This window comes from Strix aluco, chromosome 1, assembly GCF_031877795.1.
Source record: "Strix aluco isolate bStrAlu1 chromosome 1, bStrAlu1.hap1, whole genome shotgun sequence".
Lineage (NCBI taxonomy): Eukaryota > Metazoa > Chordata > Aves > Strigiformes > Strigidae > Strix > Strix aluco.
In genome coordinates, this window is record NC_133931.1 from 95,630,692 (window position 1) to 95,658,146 (window position 27,455).

General features: G+C 40.8%; 2 protein-coding genes across 2 annotated transcripts in view; one reads left to right on the forward strand and one right to left on the reverse strand.

Moving 5' to 3' along the window:
• Positions 1–1,743, forward strand: part of BMP6 (bone morphogenetic protein 6) — a 92,002-nt gene extending 90,259 nt beyond the window's left edge. Inside the window, exon 7 of the mRNA XM_074828073.1 lies at positions 91–1,743. Coding sequence (XP_074684174.1) covers positions 91–240 — 150 coding nt within the window. The 3' untranslated portion in view covers positions 241–1,743. The remainder of the gene's footprint in view (positions 1–90) is intronic.
• On the reverse strand, positions 1,418–27,455 carry TXNDC5 (thioredoxin domain containing 5). The gene is made up of 10 exons (XM_074828080.1): positions 27,114–27,455; positions 21,930–22,079; positions 19,106–19,211; positions 17,728–17,824; positions 15,280–15,395; positions 12,999–13,085; positions 9,983–10,123; positions 7,075–7,157; positions 3,770–3,899; positions 1,418–3,157 (listed from the first exon to the last, which is right to left on the reverse strand). The coding sequence occupies exons 1-10, from the start codon at positions 27,332–27,334 to the stop codon at positions 3,035–3,037; spliced, it is 1,254 nt and encodes a 417-aa protein (XP_074684181.1). The 5' UTR covers positions 27,335–27,455; the 3' UTR covers positions 1,418–3,034.

Here is a 27,455-nt window from a genome sequence, read left to right on the forward strand (position 1 = left end):
GTCTCCAGAAAGCTGGATGCCAAAGCAATAGGTGAATTTGTAAACGAGTTAGTTACCACTGTCTCAGTTGTGTTTTCTTTTTGGCAACAGGTTCATCTTATGAATCCTGATTATGTTCCCAAACCATGCTGTGCACCTACCAAACTAAATGCCATATCCGTTCTTTATTTTGATGATAATTCTAATGTAATCTTGAAGAAATACCGGAATATGGTAGTAAGAGCTTGTGGATGTCACTGACAAACAGTCTTCACATGGACTCTGTGATTCTACCGTGAACTTCCATACTACCTTCCGCGCTTTCATGAACTACCTGACCTTGGAGAAAAAAAATAATTGATGAACCACCTTTTAGAACACCATGTATGTGCCTTGCGGGAGGAAGGGGTGTGGGAACCACACGCTGGGGCAGGAGCGAACCAAACCGCTGGACCTCCTACAGACTGACGCTATGCCACGGTGGCTGCTCAGCTCTGCAGAGCCAGGGTGTGCAAAGCAGCAACATGCCCACACGTGCTTTACTTGGCTGGGACGTTCTCATGTAGCAGCTTGGCCTTAGCAGTTGCTTGGATGTGTGCTGCAGTTTTACCAGATGGGCACCCAACACCCAAAACAAGTGAGGTTTGGGGGAAGACGAGGGGAGAGATAGGGAAGCTAGAGCAAAGAAAGTGGTGTTAGTACTTCAGACTTAGAGCATACATCTTGTACAAGATAATAAAAAATTCCTAAGGTTAGAAAATTGCCTTTTGTCTAGAAGGACCAGTTACTACACCTAGACTGCTAGTCTCCTCCTGAAATCTGTCATGACAGTAAGCATCTTAAATTGTGCCAAAGCAAATGTTTCAGTTCTTTTATGCTCCAAGCACAGTTTAAGTCTGATCCTGCAACCATAAGGTGGCTCAGCTGCACCCTGTGTTAGAAACACTAGAGTGACCTCAGACCCTGGCTGGTCTTTCCAGTTCACTGTTTGACTGAGCAATATAACTTTATACACTTGTTCTTCTGCAACTTCCTTCCACTCCCCATGCAGAGCTGCCTCATCTACTACCACTTGCCCAGGAAGGAAGTCGGGACGCTTCTACAGCTGTAATTCAGACGTAGAAGTTTAGGGGCCATTCATTCTCTACCAGGACAATTTATTTACAGGAAGACAGAATATCAACAACATATGCAAGTCTTTGGCCAACCCTTCCCCTTCAACTCACGCAACTAACAAACTGGTATAAAGGATACATTCACAGTGTAGCCGTGGTTTGTCTAGCAGAAGCTAATAGCAAATTGTTTTGATCAATATTAAACTTGTATTAAATGCACTTACCTCTAATTCTTGCATTTAAAAAGCTTCTTGTAAATACAAGCTATAATTTATTGCACTTGTCACTGTATATTCATTGTGCTGTATCATTTATAGAAAGACTGCTTTTTTAAAAAGTTTTTATTTAGAAAAATCTCAGTGTAAACAATTGTACCACTTTGATTTTATACAAGAAACTCATGAGATTGTGCTTCACTAGAAAGTTGTTAAAAACATGATAATAAAGGCTTCCTTTAAGGCAGAAGTATATACACTGATCTAATACATCTGCCAGTACAACACTTAACTTTCACTGTGGCTTTTTCACCCTTACACATTTTCAGATTGAACAGAATCAAAAGTTCTGGACAGACAGTGAAGTACCAGGACAAATAATTCACCGATTTAAAAGTTCATTTCTGTTTTGCTTTTTTTTTTTTTTTTTTTTTTTAAATAAAACCACACAACCTATTCCATATGATGGACAAAAATCAGCATCTTGACAGATCAGTCAAATTAGCCTGTAGCCATCCTCATTCCGTGAGTTTCTGTGCACACGAGATGACAGAATTCAGTCCTTGGTTTGCTTTGTCTTTGTATCGTGACAGTCTCTGCAGTCTAAATTCTTTGGCTTTCAATTATGTCTAACATGGAACATCTTACGCACCAAAGAACAGACCCATATTATAATCCAAGGCACCACAGAGTGCATGGTCCTAGCATTCAAACTTCGCAACGCTTACAGCTTGAAAAAAGGTTAAGGCTCAAGAAGAGTGGGGAACTATTTTACCCTACTGTAGAACAGCTGAATGGAAAAAAAAAAAAAAAAAAAAATTAAACATTGTACTACTTGTTGTTCTCTAAGCACTCTGAATAAGGAGCGGCCCAGCACAAACTCTGAATTCAGGAGAGGGTAGGAAACATATGTCATCAGCTCTGAAGTCTAACTAACTGATCATTCAGTATTAACGAAGCAGTTAGTTATAACAGCGCCCATTCACTTTGGCTCTATAGAAGTAGAGCATAGTTACTCCTCTGGAGCTGGACAGAAGCAGCCTACAAAAATCTACTTGACACATGTACACTATGGCATCAGTAATGTTCAGGCACATGTTACGGTACCATCACTTTCATTATGGCTAGACCTCCCACGCTGAGAGGATGAACAAGAAACAACCAGCTCATGGTGGCCTGGTATCTTCCAAAGGTGTGTGTGTTTTCAGCCTCCCGTGACTTTCCATTTCTTAACCAGCAGCTATATTAAGACAAGTAGGGTTTAAGTACAGTTGCAGAGGCAAAAGTGACTCAACACAGCTGTAGCTTTTACCTTTCTAGTAATGGTGGCCAGTTTGTAAGGATTATTTCTTAACCAAATCTAACCTGAAGACAAAAATATTCTACTGGTGCCCTTAAGTTGGTTTTCTTAATGTATTTTAGTCTCAAAGGAAACCATTTACACTTCATTGCGGGAACGCAGAACTACTACCAATGCTGAAAATATTCTCAATTTGCACAGTAACTACTTGTTAGTTTTCCTTCACACACAGGGTAGCATGTCTTTAACACACACACACACAGGGAAGATACCAATGCTTAGTACATTCAATTTCCTAAAAACAAACAAAAAAAATGCCCCAATCCCCACCCCCACCCCCACATACACTATTTGAAAATTAGCAATGATTGAAATCCCTCAGCTACTGTACAAAGACAGCCAGGGACGGAGCATCTGGACTTTTATCACAATTCATCCCTTGCCTGACGCAAGACAAAGCTATGCAGTGATTCAAGGTCTCTTGTTCCATTGTGTTCACCGACTTTCTTTCCACCTCGAAAAAGCAGAAGTGTAGGATAACCACGTACCTTCAAAAGACACACACACAAAAAATAAACTTGTTACTAATGTCCAAACTCACTGGTATCCTTCACTTGTATTTACCTGACTTGAAAAGCCACCAAATCCCTCTAAAACAATAAGCCATTTGGATTTAAAAAAAAAAAATTAATTACAAATTCAAACACCACACCAGAACTTCCAATGCCAGCCTGCAATTTCTGAACATTTGTAAGTGAATGGGATAATATATGTTCCTCTATGCTCTTGGAATGGCAGCTCCAGCTCTGTCTCTGGTTGTCTGCCTACCAGCACCAAAAGACTTTTTTCTCCTACAAACAGCACTTTCTGTTGGCTACCACAAGACTGCTTTGGTGCTTTCACCGAGGGAGGCTTCTTAAATTGGGGACTTCTTCAGCTTTATGCAATAATGAGAATAGCCAAGCCCAAACAAACAGTCCACAGAAGAAACAGTGTCACCAGGTGCTGTTCTGAACTACCTCTTTTTTTTTGGCTAACGGAGGACACAGCTGCACGGTCACCAGGCACCCGCAATGCAGCAGCCGGCTCGGCTGCACGCTGGAGCCGCGAACATTTGGTACACAATACTATCCCGTTCATTTCAGCTCTTCCACACTTACAGAAAATCTGTTGCAGACGTTACGTTCCACAGTGCAGTCTACTTCTGCTATTTTGACATCAGTCAAACCTGGAAATTGCTCTTTGGCAAGGTTCTCCCAAGTTGGAGCCAAGTTCTTACAGTGACCACACCTAGAAACAAAAGAGAGAGATTTATTTAGCAGATATACCTTCCAGTTTATCTCTACTGTCTTGCTGCAATAGCTGTAAGCTTAAGTAGTGGCCTTTCCTATCCCCTAATGATTTGGCCCTCCAGCTTCCTTGCACTATTATGTCAGTAAATGAGCTAAGAAAATGAGTGATTTTATGTAAGCTAGTTAAGCACTGAAGCAGTTTCTGGCCTTTGTTAGTCTCAGCTGGAATGGTATTCTGGATGTCAGTGCATTAACATTTTACCCTACAGAGGAATATGAAGCCAAATAAAGATGAGCACAGAGAATATTTAAATGGGAAAAAAAAAAAAAAAAAAAGATCACTTAGAAACAAACACGTTTTAAGTAAGGCACAGAATTCTGTAGAACAAATTACGTTTTCAGGTAGCATATGCCAGTTATTATAAAGCTACATAGCCTGAGTTTAATTATTTAAATGAGATTTTAATTTCCCTGTTAAATTTCTTCCAGTTCCTAATGGCCTCCTTGACCAATGTAGCATCGCCCAATGCTGGAAACTCAGTTTTAATAGAGGCATTTGTCAACACAGATTCTGTTTTTATGAAACACCCCAGTAGTTTAAGGCACTTTTTCACTGAAGGTGAAGTTTAACCACTACCACTGTACTTTCAGGTGGATCCACAGTGGAATTGCTTGATAGTCAACAAGCTTCACTTAGCAGATGGGAAAAAAAAAAATAAATAAAAAAAAAAAATCCAGCCCTATTCTGATTTGCATTAAATAGAGAATCATTCCAGTTATATTATCAGTAAGACCAAAAAGCCTGTTTCTGTTTCATTCCCTTATGTCTCTACAGAAATGTGAGAATGCAGTCCACAGAGTACACACAATGAAACACTAGTGTCAAGAGAGAAAATGATACTGTAAAATGGCAGGAACTATCGTGAAGTATTAATTTTGTTTGTATTTTGAACTTCTTACTGCCTTCAAGAAGAATTCCCAAAGCACTTTAGACTTTAGAGCTGCATTGCTCATTCTATTCTAACCCAGCTGCACCTTAATTGGGTTATTAAAACAGCCCCGTAATTGCCTTGAGGCTGGATCACAGCATTTACAAAAATAATGAAAGATGTCTCAGCAGAAGTTTTCTTAATGCAAGCCAGTGTGTACTTAAACCACCTTGTTAATACACAGTGACAGTACAAAAGCATTTCTGATTATGCACAAAACCTACTAGAACAGGATGATTCTATGCTTACTATGCAAGTTAACATTAATATTTATCCAAAACTAACTGAAAGACCGACCTAGCAAGCAACATAATAGTGTTTGCTGAGCCCCACATAAGTTAATCCACTTGGAAGAGAAAAAGGTCATTTATATGCAGAGCACTACAACTGTATACATAGGCTTGACTTTCAGAGATAAAACTACATAAATATAGGAAGTATTTTCCTCAACGGTGGCTTTCTGAATATTGCAGCCAGAGAGCACACACTGGTTGAAGAACTTGCCTCTCTGCATCCTGAACCACCATTTCTCAGCCTGCCATCCAACACTGATCATATCATCTGTGAGATCCAGCAGCACCCCATTAGAATCCACAAGATAAGGAGACGGTTAAAGTGCAGTATTATTACAAAAAGTTAATTAAAAAGGCAGCATTTCTTTATCTCAAACTTTTCCAGAAAAAGTTTGTCAGATGAGCTCCTACGTATGCCAACAAGCCCTGGGTTCAGAAATCAGACTAGAAGCTGATTTGCACACGGGTGTAAACTGAATCTACCAGCCAGTTCTGCTGGTGGTGTAGCAGCAGCACAGGCACAGACGCAAGCTCAGTGAACAGAGAGGATAAAGGGAGTGAAGGGGCATGTGTGTGTACGGGCAGGGTATTGGTGGCAGATACTTGCCCACATCCAAAAGCACATCTTTCAGACACATAAGAGAGCATAGAAGTGGCTCTCAAGCAGCAAACCACACTGCAGTAAAAAGGGTGACAACACTGGAAAAGACTGCATCATTGAGATTACATAAAACAAAACTTTCCCTGGTACTTCTTGCCTACAGTAAGAGACACATTCATGCCTACTGTCAAAGTTAAGCTGCAATATTTTGATACGCCTGAGCACATTTAAATATGGGTTGCATTTGCCTGTGTTGCTTTGTAATGGTGACCTTTTACCACCCCAAACAAAAGATCCTTTTATATTTTATATACTGCATTAATGGGATGGCTAGTGATGAAATCAGAGATGTGTTATCTTTCATACAGTGAAATACAGCTTAATTTTAATCTCTCCCGCTACACTAGGCTTCCTTTTATTGGCTAAGAGACTGGGCAGTGGATGAGAAAGATGGCATACAAGTTTCATAAAATTCAAGCCAGGCACAAATAAGATGAAGTCTATAAACCAGAGAGAGAAACATAAAACTTTCTTCTTGTCTCAGAAAGGGAATAGTAAGAAAAGGGGGAAAATACTTGTTCTACGAGTTTGTAATACTGAAGTCTTCACGCAGCTTGGGTCCCAGGCTCTGCTGGATATGCCAGTAATGGCAGATGCCAAATAGGACATTACTTTTCCCTCCTGCCCAGTGCTCTCCATTGGGTGTCTACACCTACACCATCTGCACTGGACATTTCTACCTGGGGTCACTATAAGAATGTATACCATGGAATATGCTCTTAAGAACATCTCAAAATTGTCACTTGTGCAAATTTTTTTTTGTCAGTTATTTGAAGAGTAGCAGCCAATTATCCATAGCTCTACAGTCTGTACAATTCCCAGGTGTTCAAATAAGGCTTCCAAGAGAGGCTGGTTGTGGCAGGAGAGGGCCCAAAGGCCAGCATGCTCTCCTTTCTCAGCACTGGTGATACACTCCCCCCACCTTACCCTAATCAAGGGACGGAAGCACGCTAAGCCTGCAAAGGCTTCACTCTTTGTTCCCCAGCATTACCTAGAGGCTGACACAGTAAAGCTTCTCTGTCAGCCTTCCCACAGAGAGGCATCCCAAGAAAGCTAAAACAGATTGAGTGTTTTTGCTGTAACTCTTGCTAACACACACATTCTTCAGTTAATTCACGTTTTAGATCCAGACTGCAGTACTACACACAACTCAAAAGACCTACAGCAACTAGTGCATTGACAGCTTAGACCAGCAATAATCATGAACAACAACAGGTGCGAACTTCTTACCATGGAGCATAGAATTTAATAAAGGTGATCCCCCTAGCAATGGTTGCATCAAAGTCTTTTTCAGAGAGAGGGAGCACTGCAGCCTGTTTAAAAAAAAAAAAAGTCAAAACTTTTTGAATATATAACATCAGGCAAATGAGCTTTTAGCTACCTGAAAGGGAAACTCAAGCTGGAAAAGATAATATTATTGATAATATAAACAAGAGTAGCAGCAGCACATCTCACTTTTATCCCTCGGCTACTTTCCTCCCCTAGAGAGATGTAGAGAAGTGCACATTTCACGCCGAAGCTCATCCATAATTGGAGAAACAAACCATCCCTATTTTCAGGGGATTTGCCTGTATCCAAATTTTTAGTTGCTGGGAAAAAAAAAAAAAAAATCACCATTTTAATACACTGTGATGCAAATGTTTCAGGAACAACTCTGAGAGGAGTTGGCTAAAAGCACGTCATGGCCATCTGAGAGTTTAATGAGGTATTTAAAGCATATTAGCAATGTCTTGACAGCTGTTCTCCCTCTGCTATCCGTGCGTTGCATACACAGAAAAAACTGCTACCCGAAACACGTATTTGCCTGTCAAGAGGACATCACCACACCATGCTTGTATGGACGCCAGGAAGAATTTTTACTCTTGATAACATCAGGAGCAATGGCATGGGAGTGATGGGAGGATAGCACATTGCTTACAGACAGTCTCATATGAGAGCACAGAACCGTAACAAACTTCATTTTTTGTGCAAGACCCTTGAGGGTGGGAGGGATTAAAAATAAAGAAATCTCATGCCTATAAAAGCTTCAAATTCAAATGAAAGCAAAAGAAGAACAAGAGTGCAACTGACAATATTACCAATTCTACTTTAAACCCAGTAAGAGTTTTATGAAGAGAAGTCAAAAAGAAACTTGAAATGACAAATTATCCAGTACTTTTAAACATTTCTGTAAATAAGTGCTAGTTCATGAAATTAAGTTATTTCATTAAGTTGAAGTGTTATTATCTCTAAAGAATTATTTAGAAATTAGAAATTATACTTTCTAAATATTAAATAATTAAATGGAGAAAAAATGAGCAGTAAATATGTATTCTTCTATTCTGGATTTCCTACATGGATATTTAAAACAGATGTTTCAAACATCATTTACAATCTAAGATACCAGATCTGAAAACCCCATAAATAACATCTTCCCCACGATCCACACAGTAAAACAAATTTTAAAGATCTGTAGATAACTATCAGAATAGCAATGTGAACTATATAACCACAAAAAAATTGTAGTATCAGAGACCTCAACTGTAGGTTGGCTTCTTAAGAAAAGACATCTTAAGCAATCACATAATCTGAGCATCTGCTGGTCACTCTACCTTAATCCATCTGGATCATTTTTGAGTAATTTTAGCCATGTCTAGCAGGAGAGAAGTCTCACGGACATAAAAGCACAGCTTCTGAGAAAGGGCTGGCAAGTACTTGGCCCATGTAAGACATGGGGCAATCCATGTAGGGGCTAAACACTGGGACACAAATTTGGAGTCAGAACTCACTGCTTTTGCTGCCTGTGGTATCAGCTGTGGGCTGCTGATGGTAAATACAGTCAGTGTTTGCTGGCTACATGGGCCAGCTCCTTGTTTCAAAATTCATAAAAACAAAACCAGAACCATGGTGTCTGAAGATGAGTGACCAAGAAATGGCAGCATCCAAAGCTGCAATGTAAAGTTGCAAAGACACGATGAGTCCTACACTGTGTCTACTATTATTTGGCAAAAAAATCCCTGCACAATCTTTTCCTGTTTGTATGTGTGCTGGTGCATGCAAGGCATTAACTGGGAATTTGCATCACATGTGGTTTGTGTTATTTCTATAAAAATAGAAAGACAACTAATTATTTTCTGCATTGTACTAACACCAGCTTGTTAGGATCTTCCAAATATGAGGTCAATTTAAAAAAAAAAATAATTTGAGGGGTATGAAAACTGCAAATCTATATTGTCTATAATGTTTTTGTAAGCCACTTTATGCAAGATGAGTAATACTGCTGGAAAAGTCAACCGGGAAAGGTAATACTCTCCTGTGAGAATCTGCATATAAACTATATTTATATTAATAATATTGATGCTTTTTAATTAAGTTCATTCTATATCACAAGGGAGCATAAATCACTGTCCCTTTTCTAGGCAGAAGTATGTTTTCCACATTTCATGAAAAAGTATGCTTGAAAACCATCCTTAATTTCTCAATTTTACATTCAACCTCAAGAAACATGGCAGATGAAATGCTGAAGTGATTAAAAAAGTCAGAAAACTAAATGACATGAAGTACAACTACGAAAGGTGATAAAGTTATTCCTGCCAACATTCATAACCCCTGTAGCTCCTACAACCAGGATTAGCATAAGCCTCCAAACCCAAGGTGTTTTCTTGTTACCTTGCCACATTTAGATCAGTCTTCATAATCTTTGCTTGTTTGTTGTTTCTGCAGATAGTCTGTAAGTGTAGGACCCTGGCTTTTTTTAGGGGCTTAGCAGTGTGTGCCATCCTCCTGGGTTCAAGTGAGAATCTTGCAAGAAACGTTCCTCTCCATAGCAATGAAATACGCTGTCATAGAGACTGAGGTGCCAGCAGTTCCACAGATCAAAAAAGACCACGTTCATGCCATTCTATCTAAACAACTTCTTGCAACCATAAAGAAGGAGCCAGATTTTCTTTTTCCTTCTCCAATTCATCAGGTTAGTAAAAATATCACTAGGATTTATGGTCTGATTCCACTCATTAATTACTAAAAAAATAACCCGGAAAGTATTTGGTACAGTTTACATCTAGAAATTGTCAAGCTATCAGAGAAACCCATGGAAGACTCAGGCTGCTGAAACAGTTTGAACTCTTTTAATATCACTGCATAGTGCACGAGCACTTACCTCAACACGAGTGGGCTCTGCAGGTGGCTGCGGGGCTTTGGCAGGTTCATCTGCTGGTGGCTCTTTCCCAGAGCTCTGCAGTTGGGAATCCACATACTCTTTTAAAGAATCGAAATCCCTCTTCCCTTTGTACTGGTCACCCTACAATTACGAAATAGTTCGTGCAAGTGTTTATATGCAAATAAATAATTAGCAAATAAATACTTACCAGAAAAACATAAGATTGCCAAGTGTAAGTATATTCATAATAAATATGATTATCTAGTCATTAAACCTCTCCATGGCATTCCATTCACCCCACATCTTAGCATTTGCCATAGATTTTTCTGTACCAAAAGGGAACAAACTAAAATTTCCTTGAAATGAAAGGTATTGTAGAAATGTAAAAGCAAATTTTAGAAACTTTTCCACTTTGACCTTTATCTTGCACCCTCATCAGCTTTTTCAAGGTTTTATTTTTTGGAACCTAAAGCAAGAAACAGTAAAATACCCATCGCTGTTTGGTGGTGGTCTGTGTTTCTCTGTCCAGTGCTTTGACAGGACTGAAAGACGACTTGCATGTTGCTTGACTACACAGTCGCTCCTCTGGCCCACACACTTGTCACACATCCTCAGAAAACCCAAACAGTAAGGCAATGCTCTCTGGGCGCCCAAGTTCACCTGGGAGCAAGAGACAAGCTGCCTGCTGTGGGGCAGGCATTTCCAACAGCACCACGCTCATAAAAGTTAAGTCACATTTTTGAACCTGCACATAAAGCCCTCAACCAGCTAGATCTTTGAGAAGCCACAGTTTGCCTTAGATGCTTCCTCATATCTCAGGTACTTTCACAACTCTATAGAGAACAAGAAATCAGAGCACCCTGAGCAGTTTCTACTCTCAAATCCACTGTTGGCCATCTCTAAACTAGCTCTTGTGTGACTGCCCTCACCACTCTCTGCAAAAATTCTCCGTTCAAAAGAGAGATGACATATACATTTTGGATAGAATTCTTGAGTTTTGGTCCCATGAGGTGTGGGCTACAAGACGTATCTCCTCTCACAGAAGAGGAATACCCTTCAAGAAACAGCATATAATCTTCCATATGTTGGAAGTAAGAATAGACACCTTCAACTCCTTCCTATACCTTTGGAACTCTTTCTACACACTTTGCTTCTTTTGTCATTGATAATGCTACTTGTATATAGCCACTTTCCCCACACTGGGTCTAAATCACAAAGGAATTAATCTAAGGTGATGCAAGAAGCCTGTACCTGCTTGTTTATACCCATTTCAGCAGGGCAGGGTCTGTGCCCATTCATTTCTCCCAGGGTTTCTGCTGCATCTAACCAAGAGGGATGGTGTGATGCCAGACTTCAGTTGTGACAAAGGCAATGATGTTATTATGGACAAGGCTGGATGGCTGAAGCAGTTCTCCTCCTCCTCCCCCCCTTACTGAACAGTTAATAACAACCAGAGGGATTTCCAGGAATTTCTGGGTCAGATTATTGGAAAGTTGTTGGGGTTGTTTTGTGTTTTTTGAAAATATATTGTATCAGCCCACGAAGGAACATGCAATTCTGGTAGCAGTATGCCACCAAGGAATACCACACTGCCAATGGAGAAAAGCCATTTTGATGTCAACAAAAATACATTGTTCAGGCTAATGGCTGAGATTCAGCTTTACCAAATACAACAGCAGTGATCTGACTTTTTCTTTCATCACATTCTTGATTCAAATAACTCTGAGCAACTCAAACTTCAATAATTATTAAGGGTCAAAAAAAAAATCTGTCTTGTCGAGAAAAAACACAGCTAACTTTTCTAGATCAAGATAGTATGGTTCTGGCGAGGTATCTTGCCATCTGTAGCTATCTGAAAAATAAAATCAAGCAGGTGGAAAACCATTCTGGAGAAACAGCAGAACACTCCCTGTTCTTCAGGCTCATGTCATACAGAGACAAAAGTTTAATTAACTGAAAACACCTCAAACCTTGGACATGCCACCACATTTGACTTGAGCACTCCCTCAGCTTCCAGTTCTGCTTCTGACATGTGCTAGGCACCGCTGCTCAAGCAGTAACAAGGCTGTGTATTTCCTGTGTGAATCAGGCTGGGATTCAAAAATCCAGGTGCTGCTGCATTTAAATTCCCTGGAGTGTCTGATCTTATAGGGGTGCTTATACCAAACCTCACATGCACTGGTATGAACTCATGGCCGCTTTCTCTTTAGAGTGGCAGAAAACTGCCACAGGCAACAGCCACTAAACTGGACTGAGTAGCAAAACTTCTATCTCTGATACTGTAGATATTCAAAGAGGAATGCAAGATGAATGCGGCAAAAACCCAAAGCCCTTAAAAACTTAGTGGGTAAGAGCTGGAAGAGGAGTCCTGGGTTCTCCGCTTGCAGACCTATTTTTAATATCCATTTAATTTATCTTGAAAGTGTGAAACATATGATAAGTAACGCTACTATTTATAATATGTTTATTTGCTGCTGTGAATGTACGTGGTATTTATAAATATTTTACTTCCCCACAACTTTGGAATATTTTAATTCCTTGAATTGATACAAGGAAAAATGTCAGCTGGGCCCACAGGACTCTCGCTCAGTGTCATATGAAGTGTTCAGATTTCTAAGAAGGAAAATTTGCATCGCTTATCACTCAGCAAATAGGGACCTCTTTCAGATGAGAACCTTCTGACACACACTGTGAAAATTACATACTTTTTAATTATTTCTATTTCATCTACGTTTTTGTGTTCCAAAGGAGGTAAGGGATTAAGATAAATTAAACAGTAGCGTAATTGCAGATACTGCTTACAGATTTATGAACATCATACTAGCTATTTGCAGAGTACAAAGAGCAAAAAAACTCTACTTTCATCTGTGGATGAAGTATAGCTCTTGCAGTACCCAACTGCTCTCTCAAGCAGACTTTCACATATGTCCACTTGATCTTTTTTTCCCAGGATGCAAGCACAGTCCAAGTATTCAGAAAAAAATGGTTTGCTCTTTTGCTGAGCTTGCAGACTCACCTTTTCACCATTCCTAAACCAGAGGAGTGTAGGATAGCCACGAACTTGGGTTTCAGAGCAGATTTCGTAATGCTGGGTACAGTCAACCTACATTTTGAAAAAAAATATAAACCATTCAGTGCATAAAATAAATATACAACAAGCATCATACCCTCCCTTATGTGTAAAATCTCAGAAAAATATAGGAACGATCAATACATGGCTTGGCAAGACTCAGTACCAAGTACAATCTTAAGAATGATTATGTCTGCCTTCCAAACAGTGGTTTGGTTGTACAATTAGAAGGCTCTGTGCGAGTGTGATTTTTTTTTAGGAGGTATCGGGGAGGAAGGTACAGATAGAAGGAAGTAGTAACAGCTACAAAGAACAATAAAGACATAATTAAATATTCCAGTTAAAAAGTACTTGGTATTCTCAGTGAATAAAACCACTGCATGGACAGTAAGACACAAAACGCTAACGTGAGAGAGCTTTAAAGTGAAGACACAAGTGATTGGCTCATCCTTTTTTTAAAAGACTACTCTTTAAAGACTTCAGAAGACATGTCGAGAGCTAGCAAGTTAATTTTACTCCAAAGGAAGTTCCAAGTACATAGCAACTTTCAATTCTAATGTCATAAACCAATTTGTAAAGTTACCGGTTTATAATCTTTTTTGAGGAAGAAAAAAAAAAGATCACTTAAGCATTGGAGCCTTTGCTCGACACAGCACTTGGATTTTGAATTTTACATTAGAAACACTTTGCTCCAGACCACTGAAGATCAATTCTAAAGATTAAACAGCATCCTGCAGTAGGTATCATTGCTGTTAAAACACTATTCCCCCAGATTACATGAAGGTCATGGTTCAACCTTCTTAGAAACAGTTGTGTTTCCTGTTTACTTATAGACTTAGAATCTTAGCCAAGACACTTCTCAAATAGTTTCACAAGGTAAACAGTTACACAAAATTGACTAGGCATCGGGACAAATCTTAGTGACTTTGTTAAATAGCAATTATCAGTTATAGTAAACATGAACAAGACAGATGAATGAATAAAGCATGTTTCGGAAATTTATTGTTTATTTTTCTCTGGGTATCAGAGAATGATAACTTCAAGAAGATACTTTTATCAGACAGCAAGCAGGGTTCTCAAAAAGTAGATCAGCAAACGCAACATTTGGTACAGACAGCATAAAAGGAGCAATAGCCTCTGATATTTTATTCTCAGAGGGAATCTAATTTTATATCCACTAGGTCTCATAATTTTATATTTATAAATATATATATATATGTCTTCTCTGAAGTTCAACTGTGTTGACCTGCTCTGTACATCTGCAGTGTATCTGAATTAGCAGATTTTTGAAAGCATTAAAAATATTTTTTTTAAAAAAAGCAGCCAAGCTCATCATCCCTAGTAACAGCTGAAAGTGCTATGAGGGCAGAGGCAGGAGAGATAGCTGGGATTTTGTCCCTCTGCAGGGCTGACAACACTGCTAACTTTGCAGTCTTTCAGATCAGTGGAACCACTCTGAAAGCTTAAGGACATGGAAGTCGAGCCCAGCCAGTTTTCCACCATTGGCAAATACAGAGGGATTCACATCAGGAGCCACCTGGACCGAGGTATGGGTCAGCAAATAAAGCCACTAACTGCAGTTGCCAGACCAGCTCCATACCTCTGCACAGGAGTCACTCCCTGTACAAGTAACAAGCTCCCATAGTAAATACACCACAGAACCTGGTTATCAACCCTAAGGGAAACAGTAAAGCAGGACAAGATATCAATTTTTAACGTGGAGGACTGCCTGAAACCTTCAGAAAGTTCTATGGGGGTAAAGAGGAAAAAAGGAAACCAGCCAAGAAATAATTCATCATAAGGAGCCCTGCAGGTCTAAAGCTTGCTAAGGAATCCAATGCTCTAAAGAGCAAATTAGAAGTCACATTCCCACTCAAAATAAATACTGAAGTCTATCAGGTTCTGACAAAGGGGAAGCATAATAAAAAACAAATCTTAAAATATTATTCCCTGCATCTGAAGTATTAGACTTATTCCCATCTCTCTCTGAAACACAGGGAGCTAGCTGTGTTTTAAACAAGTCCTTTCTTAAAATGAGGGTGTACTGTCAACTGTGGATATGCGAGAAAAAAAAAGAATTCCAAAATTAACATAGACATTATGACTACAAAAGGATTTAACAGGTGACAAAACTATTATTTGCAAATCACAGCACAAAAAGCATGATACTTGGCTGAAACATTAATTCACACAAAACACATTTTCAGACTAAGAGCACTTCACCTACCTTGCCAATCTTGACAGCTTCCGAATGCTCAAAGGCTTGAGCCAGCTGTTCCCAGGTTGGGGCCAAAGCCTTGCAATGACCACACCAAGGGGCAAAGAATTTGATAAAGTGATTACCTTTTAAGTCAAAGAAAAAAAGAAAAGAAAAAGATTTAACTCATTTGGAATGAATTTGGCTGCAATTAGAGTAGGTACTAATCTCAGACCACAAATTTATCGCGGTATTTCCTGAGTTAAAGATAGGAAACGCTGCGAATCAAAGGCCAGGACAGAACACTTCAGCAATTAGGTTTTCAATACTGTGTGCAGTCCCACAGTGTTGCCAATTTCCCTGAAAATCCAACAGTTTCACAAACTCAAGCCAACAAATCCGATATTAAAACTGGTATTTTTAACCTATCCATTTGCTACAATGTCTAATTCTACAATGTCAATCACTTGCCCTATTACAGAACAGAAAGAACCACCAAAGAACATGTATTTACAACAGCATAAATGAAAGTAAGTATTAAGACTTCAACTTAAACATTTCTTAGGAAACACCACTGCATTAAGTCCATGAACTACCTAAATAATTTTGTTCAGTTTTCCATTCTCCTTCTTCTGCCTTGCTCTTTATATTTTCATGCTGACTATACAGAAATCGCTGCCCTTAGATTTTTGCTGTGTTTTATAGAGGAGAGTCTCTGTACTATCTCCTACTAATGTTTAGTTTAAAAGTATAATCTTATTTGCAGATTATCAGAATATGTAATTTTCTTCAATTAAATTACTATTAATTCAAGATGCTGCATGCTTTTGCACACATCAAGGCAAGGCTCTGTTAATACGAAATAAAAATGAACTTAAAACAAGGAAAAAAAATCAAATTAATTTGAGGGAAATGCAACTGGAGAAAAGCTCTTTTAAACAGAATTATTCATAATCCTTTGAAGACTGCTTTGGGGCTGATATTACTAGAATTCATTTCTCGTTTGAGGGCTTGTTCATAAAAGGAGGTCAGAGGAAAGACATCACAAAATAACGAAGAAATACAAACTGGAGTAGTGATGTACTCTAAGTTGCCTGGTCTGCACATGGAAGACTTTCAAACTGATTTGACATGCTTTGCTTTGGTCAAGTAAACTGCAAACTGAAATTTCTCATGAAAGAATAAGAACATCTAGTCAAAATCAGCTATTCTATACCACATACTCTGATATACTCTCCTCCCTGATAGAAAAAAAATGAAAATTCTTTTTGCCCTAGAGGACCAAAAAAGTAAAGGGAGACTTTTTAAGAACAAAAGTCAACCTTCCAGCTGGAACTGCTAAACCTCCTGCTGAATTTAAGCACTGAATTTCTTGTAACTGAAGTCAAAAGAGGGCAACAGCTTTACAGATGATCATAAACCTGCTCAACCATCGAATACCACCATGAGAATGTCTCCTCTATGAATGCCAATGGATACATAATAAAAATATTACAATAAAAATATTAAAACATTTACTCATACACTAAAATTAACTTATCTTCTCAGACTGTGAAGTTTTTTAATGCTTAGCATCTCCCTGATGGCTTAGAGAAGAATCCATGAAGAATTTTGATGTAATTCTGTGCTAAGCCACACAGGCTGAGAAATTTTGTTAGCTGCACAAAATGCTCTTTTACACTTGAAAATATTTCTGATCAGTTAATGGTTACTTTAAGAAGCTCTAGTATCTACCTCGCTGGTGGTATCACATGGGCACAGACAGTTAATTTAGTCCAGCCTTTGTTTTTTAGGAAAACAGATAGAGATGGTAGGATCATCTGTTCTTAAGGCAGCCCAAAGTCTGTATTACAAGATTTTGCTCATTCTCTAAAAAAACCCCACCATGTAGGGGGTAAAATTTCCCACGTTAGGTGTCACTCCTGGCATTAATTTTAAAGCTTCCAGACAAAGTATTTTTAAAAATGGACAAACAGGTGAAGTGTTTTGCCCACATTAAATTCTGGAGGAAGGAAGCAAAACAATATCAAATAACGGGCCAGACTGGAGTGGGATGGGGGCTGTAAGGAGGAAGCAGGAGGAACAGGAGCCTGGAAGTCAGAACAAGTCAGCACCTAGGGAAAGAGGAAACAGGACTTGCAAAAACATACAGTGAGTTGTAAGGCTGTGACTGAGCAAGGAACTCCGGGAAAGAGGCAGTTTGGTTGAGCAAGCCCCACTAGCTTTTTCTACTTGATTAGGGGCTTTAGTTTTACTGCTTTCTGAGTGGAGTGCCATTCTTAAACTTTCTTACGGTGTGCCATAGGTAATTAAACTACTGCATTTTTTACACAGTCTGTAGTTTCATCCTCTTTCACCAGGTGTTACCGGAAAATGAAACTGGGAGGGAGGTACCTTGAAAACTAACACTTCTGTTGCAGACCCCCCACTACTGATGTCTCTAAGCAAATATCTCTTACTTATGAAAAAAACAGTTACCTTCTGCTATGTGCATCTTAAAATTGTCTGCTGACAGCTCATACATTCCCTGCTTAGGTTCAGGAGCTTTTGGTGGTTCCACATCAGATTCTGGATCCTATTCATGAGAAAAATTAACTTTTATTTGTCTTGTACAGTAAATACACAATACTTGATTCCTGTATCACACCATTCTGTAGTAGTGTTATAAATCCTGTACTCTGAAATTTTAAATTCCTAAAGCAATGTCCTTACTTAGCTTGATTCAGGTATCTAATGTTTCCAAACAAACAACTACTTGAAAGCCAAATGTGAAAAAGACTACCACACAGAAAAGAGGTATCAGTCACGGGAATAACAGAGTATTCCACCGTGCTGTGTACTATTGTCACAGAGCACAGTAACTGTTATGGTATTCATCACATCACCATATATATCAACACACTTAGATTACATAACAGTTCCTCCATAGCATCACGCATCAGTCACATCTGCCATCACACGAGTTTCAGTGGTCTTTGGGCTATTTAAAAATAGCTAGTGAAAAAGCTATTTTCTGCTCCCCTAAAGCAGGAAAGAGGGACCTAATAGCTCCATGAGGGCAACAACAGTAGGAAAAGAGCAAACACTTTATAGCTATAACTTGCAGCAACCCCACTGGCACTTCAGCAAAAGCAAGCAGCTACTTTCTAGATACTAAGGTCAGAGCTGGAAAGAATTTTTTAAAGACCTCAAAGTACATTTCTTAAAATAGTTTAGCATTTAATTATTAAAAATACCATGTTTGCTTAAACATAAACACGTTCTAACTGTGGTTCAGCAATCACTAAAGCTTTATCTCGATTAGAAACAGCAATCACAAATCTAATTTTATGCAAGGCTTGACTACTATATGTGCATGCTACCCCTAAACTCAAGGGTTTTCATAGTGATGGTATTAGCTTAACTTACCTAACTGATTATTTTAAACCCTTTCTTTAGGCTATAACACTATCAGATAGTAACTGAGCTAAAGATGGCATCCATGTTTTAAGAGGTAATTAAGCTCAACACTAATGCAATTTATAACATATTATAGCTAAATTGCTTTTCTTTTTCTAGAAACATTACAGCCTACAGGTGTCAACTGAATTGACACTAAGAATTGTATGTTAGAATGTCAAAATGCTAAACATTAAAAACTGCATTATGTACTGTAGTTTTAAATACAGGAAACAAAGGGCAGGTCATGGGCTGACAGCTTTAATTAACATTCTGACTTATGTGGAAGCTGTTCCGTATTGTTACTGCCACCCGACCTTTATTCTCAGGAGCAGATCTCCTCCTGGAAAATGAAACCTAACCTATAGAAATGATACAAAAGCAAGTCTGCAGGAGGGAATATTTCCTTTTCACTTACAGATGGCTCCTCATTTAATTTCTCCAACATCCAGTTTTCCAGTGCCTGGAAGTCCCTAGGGCCTTGGTATTTCAGAGGTTCTTGTCCTGGTTTAAGAAGCTTTAGGCTAAAGGATCAAAAAGTAGAAAAGAGTGAGGCAAAAATTTTCACACAGGAAGCATCCTCGGAAAGCTAACATGCTTTGCCAATCCACAGCAATGCAGCTGAGGCTGCATTAACAGCGTTCTTGACTATTAACATCAGCATCAGGCATCTCCCTCAACTTAAAGGGTCATGGCTAGAACTTAGGACACTTCATTCCCATGTAAGCTTTTAAAGGAGATTTTAAAAATAGCAAAAAGAAATATCATGTTAAAAATTAACATAGCCTAATATTGCTTTGATCAATAAGAGCAAATAAAACATCACAGCATTCAGTTCTAAGGTAAGTCATTCATTATGCCTATGAATCCTACAGTTTGTCAAAAAGCATCAATTTGGTTTTGCTCGCTTCCCTCCATCATCAAAGGAAAAAAATCCAATGCTTATTTTCCCAGGAATTTCTTTCTCACATTTCATTCCCTGACTGCTCTTGGAATGTAGGACTTTTCACGTGGTATTAAACTGATTAAAAACATGCTGAAACAAGTCAATAGGACAAGGAGATAACTGACTGCTTGTAGGGATTCCAGACTTCATGATTATAACATCTAATAATTGCTATCAAAACTTTTCCATAAACTACCTAAAGTTTCTACTATTAAATATTTAAATTAAAATTGGAAATATATTTGGCAAAGAGGAAATATCAACATCTGACCTAGTCTTATCTTTTTAAAGCAAATCGTAGTTTCAGATACTACTGTCACCTAGCCCTCAGTTTCCCTTGCCAAGCTGTCAGTTTGTACTTCCTTTTCTTTTTCTTTAAACATTTTTCTCTCTCTTCTTGCTCCACAGTTGGAAAAAAAGAACATATGAAAGTGTTGAAAAACCACATAATGCAAATACATTCAAAAGACATGGGAGCTCCCACTGTCTTTTCTATTTAAGATATTCTTGAATGTTCCTTGTGATAATAGAAAGTCAACATTTTTCTGAGCGAAAAAACCCAGCAACTTTGTAATAAGAAGAAAATAACAACAAAGAAACAGAAGAACACCAAAAATGCACCTCATGGTAAAACTTTTGAAGAGTAACAACAAGAAAAAAAGAGAAGGTATCAGTTTAAAGAGCCATCTGCACCTTTATTTTCTTCAAATGAGGGTAAGTTTTCTCTAGTTCAGTTGAGAGAGCATTTTGCAGCACCAAATAATCCTGAGACAACAGTACTAAGGAGCGCAGGGACCTGCTCAGCCAGCGTTACTCTCAGGGGGATGGAAAGGGGATGCAGCCTTTCCTTTGACAGGTGTTTGGAAAAGCAGCGCAGGGACCAGCACATCCTGGACTTGCGACAATCGCTCTGTGCCTGAGGAAGCGGCGAAATTTCCCTTGCTGGAGGTTTTTAAAAACAGGCTAGTTAAAAACTGACTCAGACAGGAAGAGAATTGATATCATGAATTCCCCTTTATCTCTACATTTCTATAACTAGGAGATGACTGCCTTATCATTTATACTTTTCAAGTAGATGAAAGCGAGCACTAACTATTCCTAGGTATTCAACGACCTTAAAGGGGAGGCAGGGGAAGCAATTACGCATCCATTCATGTTTTCCTTATTCAAAACCTCTGCCACTCTTTCTATTTTACAAGGAACAGCACCACAATGTAATCTACTCATATACGCAAAGACAATCAATGCTCACTTTTGGGGCTATTAAAACACAGTTGTAATATTCATTGTCTCTTGGTATTTCTAGGGGAACTAAGCCACAAACTGCCCTTAAGGACAATTGCTATTTCAACAAGGACTTTACTATTTATAACTCTCAACTTCTACTCAGTCCCAGTCATCTGTGTCAAAGTGGGTGCAGCCAGGAGCATATGTCAAGTTCAGGCTGTTGCTGGGGTCCACAGTAACGCTAGACAAAGCGAGCAAAGGGAAGGAAACTGAAAAATACAGGCTGTGAAAGGGGTACAGATGATTACATTCTCCACTTATCCCCACTAAGATGAGTAATCAGTAAAGCAGTTGAAATGATCCCATCCATTTTTGCAAGAAGCTTGAAAGACGACACAAGTGAAAAAAATCCCTTTGCTCCTTTTTGGCATCTAAAAAGGGAGCACGTGTGTCTAACCCAAAAGCACTATCCAGGCTGACCTCATAGGCGGAACATGATCTAGAGTATCTGTCAAAGCTGAATTAGTAAGGCATACTAAATTTAACAACCTTAAACTCCAAATGAATCTGAAGTTCTGTACATCACCACTGCTGTGCGAAGTGATATTATTTTCATTTCATGAGGACCAAGTTCATTCAAAAATTTAAGAGATCACCTATACATTAATTATGAATGGTGCAGTGTACTGACAAACATGTGACAAGTTATTTTTAAAAGCATCGTTACCAGAGACCAGCTCTATCACGCATATCATGGCTGTATAATGTACTGTTGCTTGAGAAAGAGATACTCTCAGAGAAAAGGACAATTCTGGACTTCATTTAAACACAGACATCTTCCAAGCATAAGCCAGTTTCTTTAAAAAAAAAAAAAATAGTAAGAGTAGTATGTATCACATGATACTTGGCAACATGATAAAAAGGCTTAAAATGAACATATTGAGATTCAAAGGGCTACAAAGAAACCTACCGAAAAAATATAGCTTAGAAGTTAGCTTCAACAAATTGGCAGAGGATCATGGAAAACTAAAAAAGAAAGAAACAGGAGCAGACATCCTTTTATACTTACGTAGGGTATCCTCGGACGCCAAATTCAGAGCACAGTGGAGTATCTGTAGTACAATCCACTTTAACAACATAGACCTGTGCGTTTTCCATGTTGTTGTATTTATCTCCCAAATCGTTCCAAGTTGGCTGGAGACGCTGACAGTGTCCACACCTGCAAGAGAGAGAAGGAACAAGATATTTGCTTAATAGTTGCTCATGTTTAGAGGGGAACGAATCTATGGAAAAGTCATACGCAGAATGGTCAGAGATTTTCATAAATTTAAAAATAGTTAAGTCAAAAATCTTCCATACTCGAGCACTGTTACACTAAGCAACAGTGAATACTATTAAGAATTGTAGGACACTGCAAACATCTCACATAAAAATCATCAAGAGATGAGAACTGCTTGCTACTACCCTTTTACATTACAAAGCCTACTGAACACCCCTGAACTTAGTGAGGCTATTAAGAAAAGCACTCTCAGTCTTCCAGCTTTCTAGAAAAATCCTGCAAGGCTGTCTAGCTTTCTTTCCACTCTAACATTTCAAAATACTGTATATTTTAGCAGCAGGTAAGAAGATAACAGTTTCTAGCCTTTTTGTAAGGCCACTTGTGCTTGTGTATGTCACAGGAATTGTAACTTGCAAGTCATGAAACACATCAGGACTCATTTCTGAACAGGGTTTCTCAAAATCCTCCCATACTGTGCTTTGCCCCAGCAGCACACCATCAACTAACTATATCTGCATATACACAGAAAACTGGCCTCATACAGTTGCTATAACAGCAGCTTCCCAGAAGCAGAAAATGGCTATTATTCTTCTCACTGTTTTCCTAGTCTTTCAAGTCTATAGCAATATCCTATTCCTGTAACTATGATGAAAAATTTTAAGGAAGGGATTTTCATTTCTCTTTAATGGCTGTTTTTGCCAACCCTCCAAGACATCTAAAAATACATAATTGGATTAACAGAAAACATTCTCAACCTGACAGTATGAAAGCTGTTATTGCCCTTGGCATGACCTAGACACTCTACTTTGCAAGTAACAATTAAACCACCATTAGGACTTTGGAGGAAGTTGCTCCCATTTCAAACAGTTTCACTTATACAACTGGTTTGGAGTCCACTTGTAGAAAAGCTGCATGGATTCACACCTTTCTGGGTATCCTAATATCATTAAGGCAAAAAAAAAAATAACCCTGAGATTTACTTTAACATAAATAATGTCTTCTGACCTTAATAAGGTCCTGTTACAGTCGGGTGCAGTGGGTCACACACAGTCCCACTATGTGGGGGAATATGACATGCCATGTGATCTTATTCTGAATTGTCATGGTGAAGGGATACAATGTGTTATTACCAAAATTAAATATTCCTTAAATATTTAATTTCACACTGAAGTCCCTCAGTAGTCAACTCTTTCATGCAGCTTGAATTAAGAGGAGGATTTTGAATTCCCTGGTCCCTTCCCCGAGCAGTTGCAGGGATTTTAAACACCAAATGAATACTGATGGGTGTTAAAGAACAGAGCATGGAAAACTAGGTAAGGCAATCGCAAGTAATTAACCCTCTGTTTTTTAAGTACAGAACAGAGCTGCCTTATTCACATTTAACACCGTGATCTCTGCTATACACCAAGTTCCCCTTTCCCTTCGTTCTTCAGATTATGAGCTAAAATTTAAAATAAAGCAGGAAAAATGCTCATACTGAATCAGTAATCAACCAGTTAGTCATTCCCGGTTTTCAAAAAAAATAAATCAGTGTTACACAGAAGGAAATATATGACAAGACAGTCCCCAGAACACTTTTCTGAAATTCATAATGTGAGCTGCAGAATATATAGAAGTCAAAAATAAAGAAAGCAAGGCCATGGAATATCACATGTCTCCCTTAGCCCCATGTACCTGTAGTCTTCCATTGCTCCCACTTTACATTACATCAGTGGGGCTGGAGGATCAGCCAGTTCCACCACTGAGGACAGTGGAGACCTGGGCATCAATGAGGAGTCCTGCTCTTCCCTCCCTACATGGGCTAGAAAGGTGCAGCATCCATAATCTCTGTTTACAAATGTAAACGAAGATCCAAAAGAAACCAACAAGACTGTAGGAAAGATCCACCTTTCTGAAAAAAAACAAACAAAACCCTGCTTCTTGTACACCACTAAGGTCAGGAGGTATGTATGAAAGGACGTTATTTCTAAGAGTTTGCAGACAGGTTGCCCATTTTAACTCTTGAGCAGCCATGTGCCGCCAGTGCTCGTGCCTGGAGGTTATTTTGCTGTGGCAGTTATCTATAGTGTACAAGGCTGCTCTACCTCACACTGACAGGTCAGTGCTCCTGCCACGGTATCAGCGCTTCTCATCTACAAAACTGGATGGCAGACTTGCTGGGCCATGACAAGAAGGAATGTAAAGGTACATAAGGGCCATATATGTCAAAACTACAGGTACTGATAGGCCCTCTGCAGTCAGCAAGAAACACAGACACTTCTGGAGGCCACCAGTGGAGCTTGAGCTCTGCAGCTAACAAGGGCAGCGCCACAGCAAGACACAGCACAAATCACTATCCAGTTAAAAAAGCTGGTAGACCCAGGGATAGACAGGTATAATGGCACAAGCAGCACATGACCAGTCTCGCTCTGGACAAAGGAATCCAGCTAAGGTAAAATCCACTCAACAGAGTTCAGTTCAACAGCAACAAACTCTGGTAATCAAGTCTGCTTCAGTTCAGCGGACATCCAGAGGTTTACCAAGAGACCACATACATTGAAAAGATCTGTAATGGTCAAAATAATGCAATGAAACCAGTTATGTGAGATTCCTTCCAACTAAAGCACCAGGGGAACCTTGTTCCTCTGTAGACACACAACTAGCAGCGCCAACATCTTAAGAATATCTAGTGCCATTGAGAGAGTAACCTGCTCATGCTTCTGTCCCTTGCAAAGTGTAGCTACCAAGGAGGACACCCTGATCATTGAAAAACTGAGACATCTGATGGCAAATGACTTGGAATGCTCTCTTTTTGGAGTAGCCCACAACATTTGAAACAAATGTAAAACCTCATGTGTACCGCTGCTGTCTGGAAGTGAGGCCCTAGCAACATTTGTTTCAAGAATCTGGAAAAGAAGAGTTGTGTTGGCTCTAACCCAACTCTTACTGCTAGCATTGATGATGTAACATCAGCAGCATCCATAGCAATCTGAAAGATGATCCCAGCTGAACATTGGGTTGTTTGCTAGGCTTCTCCATTATAACTACAAGGAGCAGTGCCAAAACGCATGCCTTTGAGAGAAGCATCAGGAGATTAGCACATTAACATCAATAGGGCAAGAGGCTCTAATATAGACTCCTGGACTGTCAGGTTGCCATCTGATCCCACTGACAGTAAAACAACTGGTATACATAAGCATCTCAAGCACCTGGATGTTCCTTTTGTCCTTCTCTTCCCTTTGGACCCGGAACCTGGCCCTGTTGCTGCCTGTCAGGAGCCAGAAGTCCAGGCCAAGGATCCTGAAGCTGAGACCCAGAGATTTGAAGGAGGCAAGAAGAACATCTCGAGAACCCGCAACAAGTCTGGGAAATGACGCCGCTCCCTCACGCTCAAGTTGGGCAGAGATCCTCAGCCCTCCCAAGGGCACAGCATGGTCCAAGTTTGCAAGGCCAGTGCTCTTTGATGCGTGCTGAGGATGTGCAACATACACCGGACTCTGCAAGAGCCCATTTGGCACAGGGTCTCCTACAAACACTGTGCCAAGATAAAAGCTCATCTGGTTTTAGGGATGCCTGTGAAACAGTCAGTCAAAGCTTGAACAGACACAGGTATTATCACCTGAAAACAGAACAGAGCAGAAGCACTCTTGCTCTGCACAGGCATTCCTTAGGCCTTACAGCACTCTCAGGCAAAGGCCCTTCACCAGCAAGTCAGGCGTCCTCCACTTTTGTGATCTTCAGAGAACAAAGGAAGGCATCTGCTCTTACAAGCTTTTGCTTAACATTTTCGTATTGCATAAACAAGTTGATGTTACTAACAAAAAAAGTAGTAGTTCCTCAGTTTTGAAAGGAAATCCTTTGCTGCTGTTGATTTCAAAGAGCGTCATGACTCACGTATGCCTAAATGGCACCGTGTGCCAACGGATACCTTTAGGATCAAAACATAACTTTTGCACATTGTTCCCTTAACTTTATTTTACTTAAATTTAAGAAAACTTTGAGAAAAACAAAAAAACCCAAACAAGCAACCCTAAGAACAAAACTCCCAATGACGTCTACTGGGTATCTCTAAGTCAGATAAAAAAGGGTGGAGGAAGAGACGAAGGGAAGAGGAGAATACGAACAACCACTAGAAAGGCCCAGAGATGAGAAGTACTGCCCTCTTGACAGCTCTAACATCCAGCACAGCCCTGTTCTCCCACTCTTCTCAACCCTTCTTGTGTCAAATGCACCGGTCCAGGACAATAGCACAGCAGGTCTCTTGCAAATCTGAGCACTCTCCAGCTCTGCTACAGCTACCTGCAGCCTCGGGGACACGGCACGGCCGTTATACTGCTTTCACTGCAAAATTATCTTTATGTTTCATGATTGCAAAGCGAATGTGACTTCTGCAGTGAAAGTATTTGTGAGACTGGGGGACACGGGGCATGTGACGGCCGCCAAACTGCAACCACTGCCACAGGCTGGGGCCACACGCGACTCTCGGTCTCTCTGAGGAACGACGGGAACCCGGGGAGGAACCGGAGAGCCGCCGGGGACCGGGGCTGCCCCGGCTTGTCTCCCCACCGCCCGGCGGATCGACTTCGCCCGCTGGGTGCCCACGCCACGGGGCCGCTTCGGGTGCCGCTGCCGCGGGCCCTCGGGGAAGGGGGCGGCCACCGCGGGCCGGCCCGGGCCGGCTGAAGCCCCCGACGCGGCCAGCACGGCGGCGGAGGCCCGGGCCAGGCACACGCGAGGCTCCGGCTCCCCCGGCCCGGCCCGGCGCTCCGCAGCCCCCGGCTGCCATTTCACGCGTGTCCCCCCCCGCGCCGCGCCCGGGGAAGGCGCCCGGCCCGGCCCCGGCCGTTGGGGCTCAGGGCGGCGCGACCCCGAGGCCTCCCCGGCCGCCGGCCCGGCCCGGCCGCCTCCCGCCGCCACGTCAACGGGGGAAGAGGCGGGCAGGAGGGCGCCGCACCGCGCCGGGCCGGGCCGTGCTCCGCCGCTCCGGATACCCACCACGGGGCGAAGAACATGACGAAGTGGGGGGCGGCGGCGGCGCCGTGCCGCAGCATCTCCGCGCTGTAGAGGTGCCGCCCGTGAGGGTCCGGGTCCGCCGCCGGCGCCGCGTCCGGGCCCGACTCCGGCTCAGCCCGCCCCGGCCGGCCGCAGAGGACGGGGCCGAGCACGGCCAGGGAGAGGAGGCGCCACCAGGCCGGGCCGGAGCGGAGCGGAGCCATCGCAGCGCCGAGAGAGCGAGCGGCCAAAGCCCCGGGCGGCTGCTGCCGCCTCCCGCCCCTCCCCGCCCCGCCCGGCCCGGCTCCGGCCCCGGCCCCGGCCCCGGCCCCGGCCCCCGCCCCC

Coding starts and splice junctions, on each gene's coding strand:
- TXNDC5 (XM_074828080.1), bottom strand. CDS start 27,334: ATGGCTCCGCTCCGCTCCGGCCCGGCCTGGTGGCGCCTCCTCTCCCTG. Junction 19,212..21,929: donor GGCGTCCGAGGATACCCTAC/GTAAGTATAAAA, acceptor TTGATCCTTTAG/CCTAAAGCTTCTTAAACCAG. Junction 13,086..15,279: donor AAGCTGTCAAGATTGGCAAG/GTAGGTGAAGTG, acceptor TTCAAAATGTAG/GTTGACTGTACCCAGCATTA.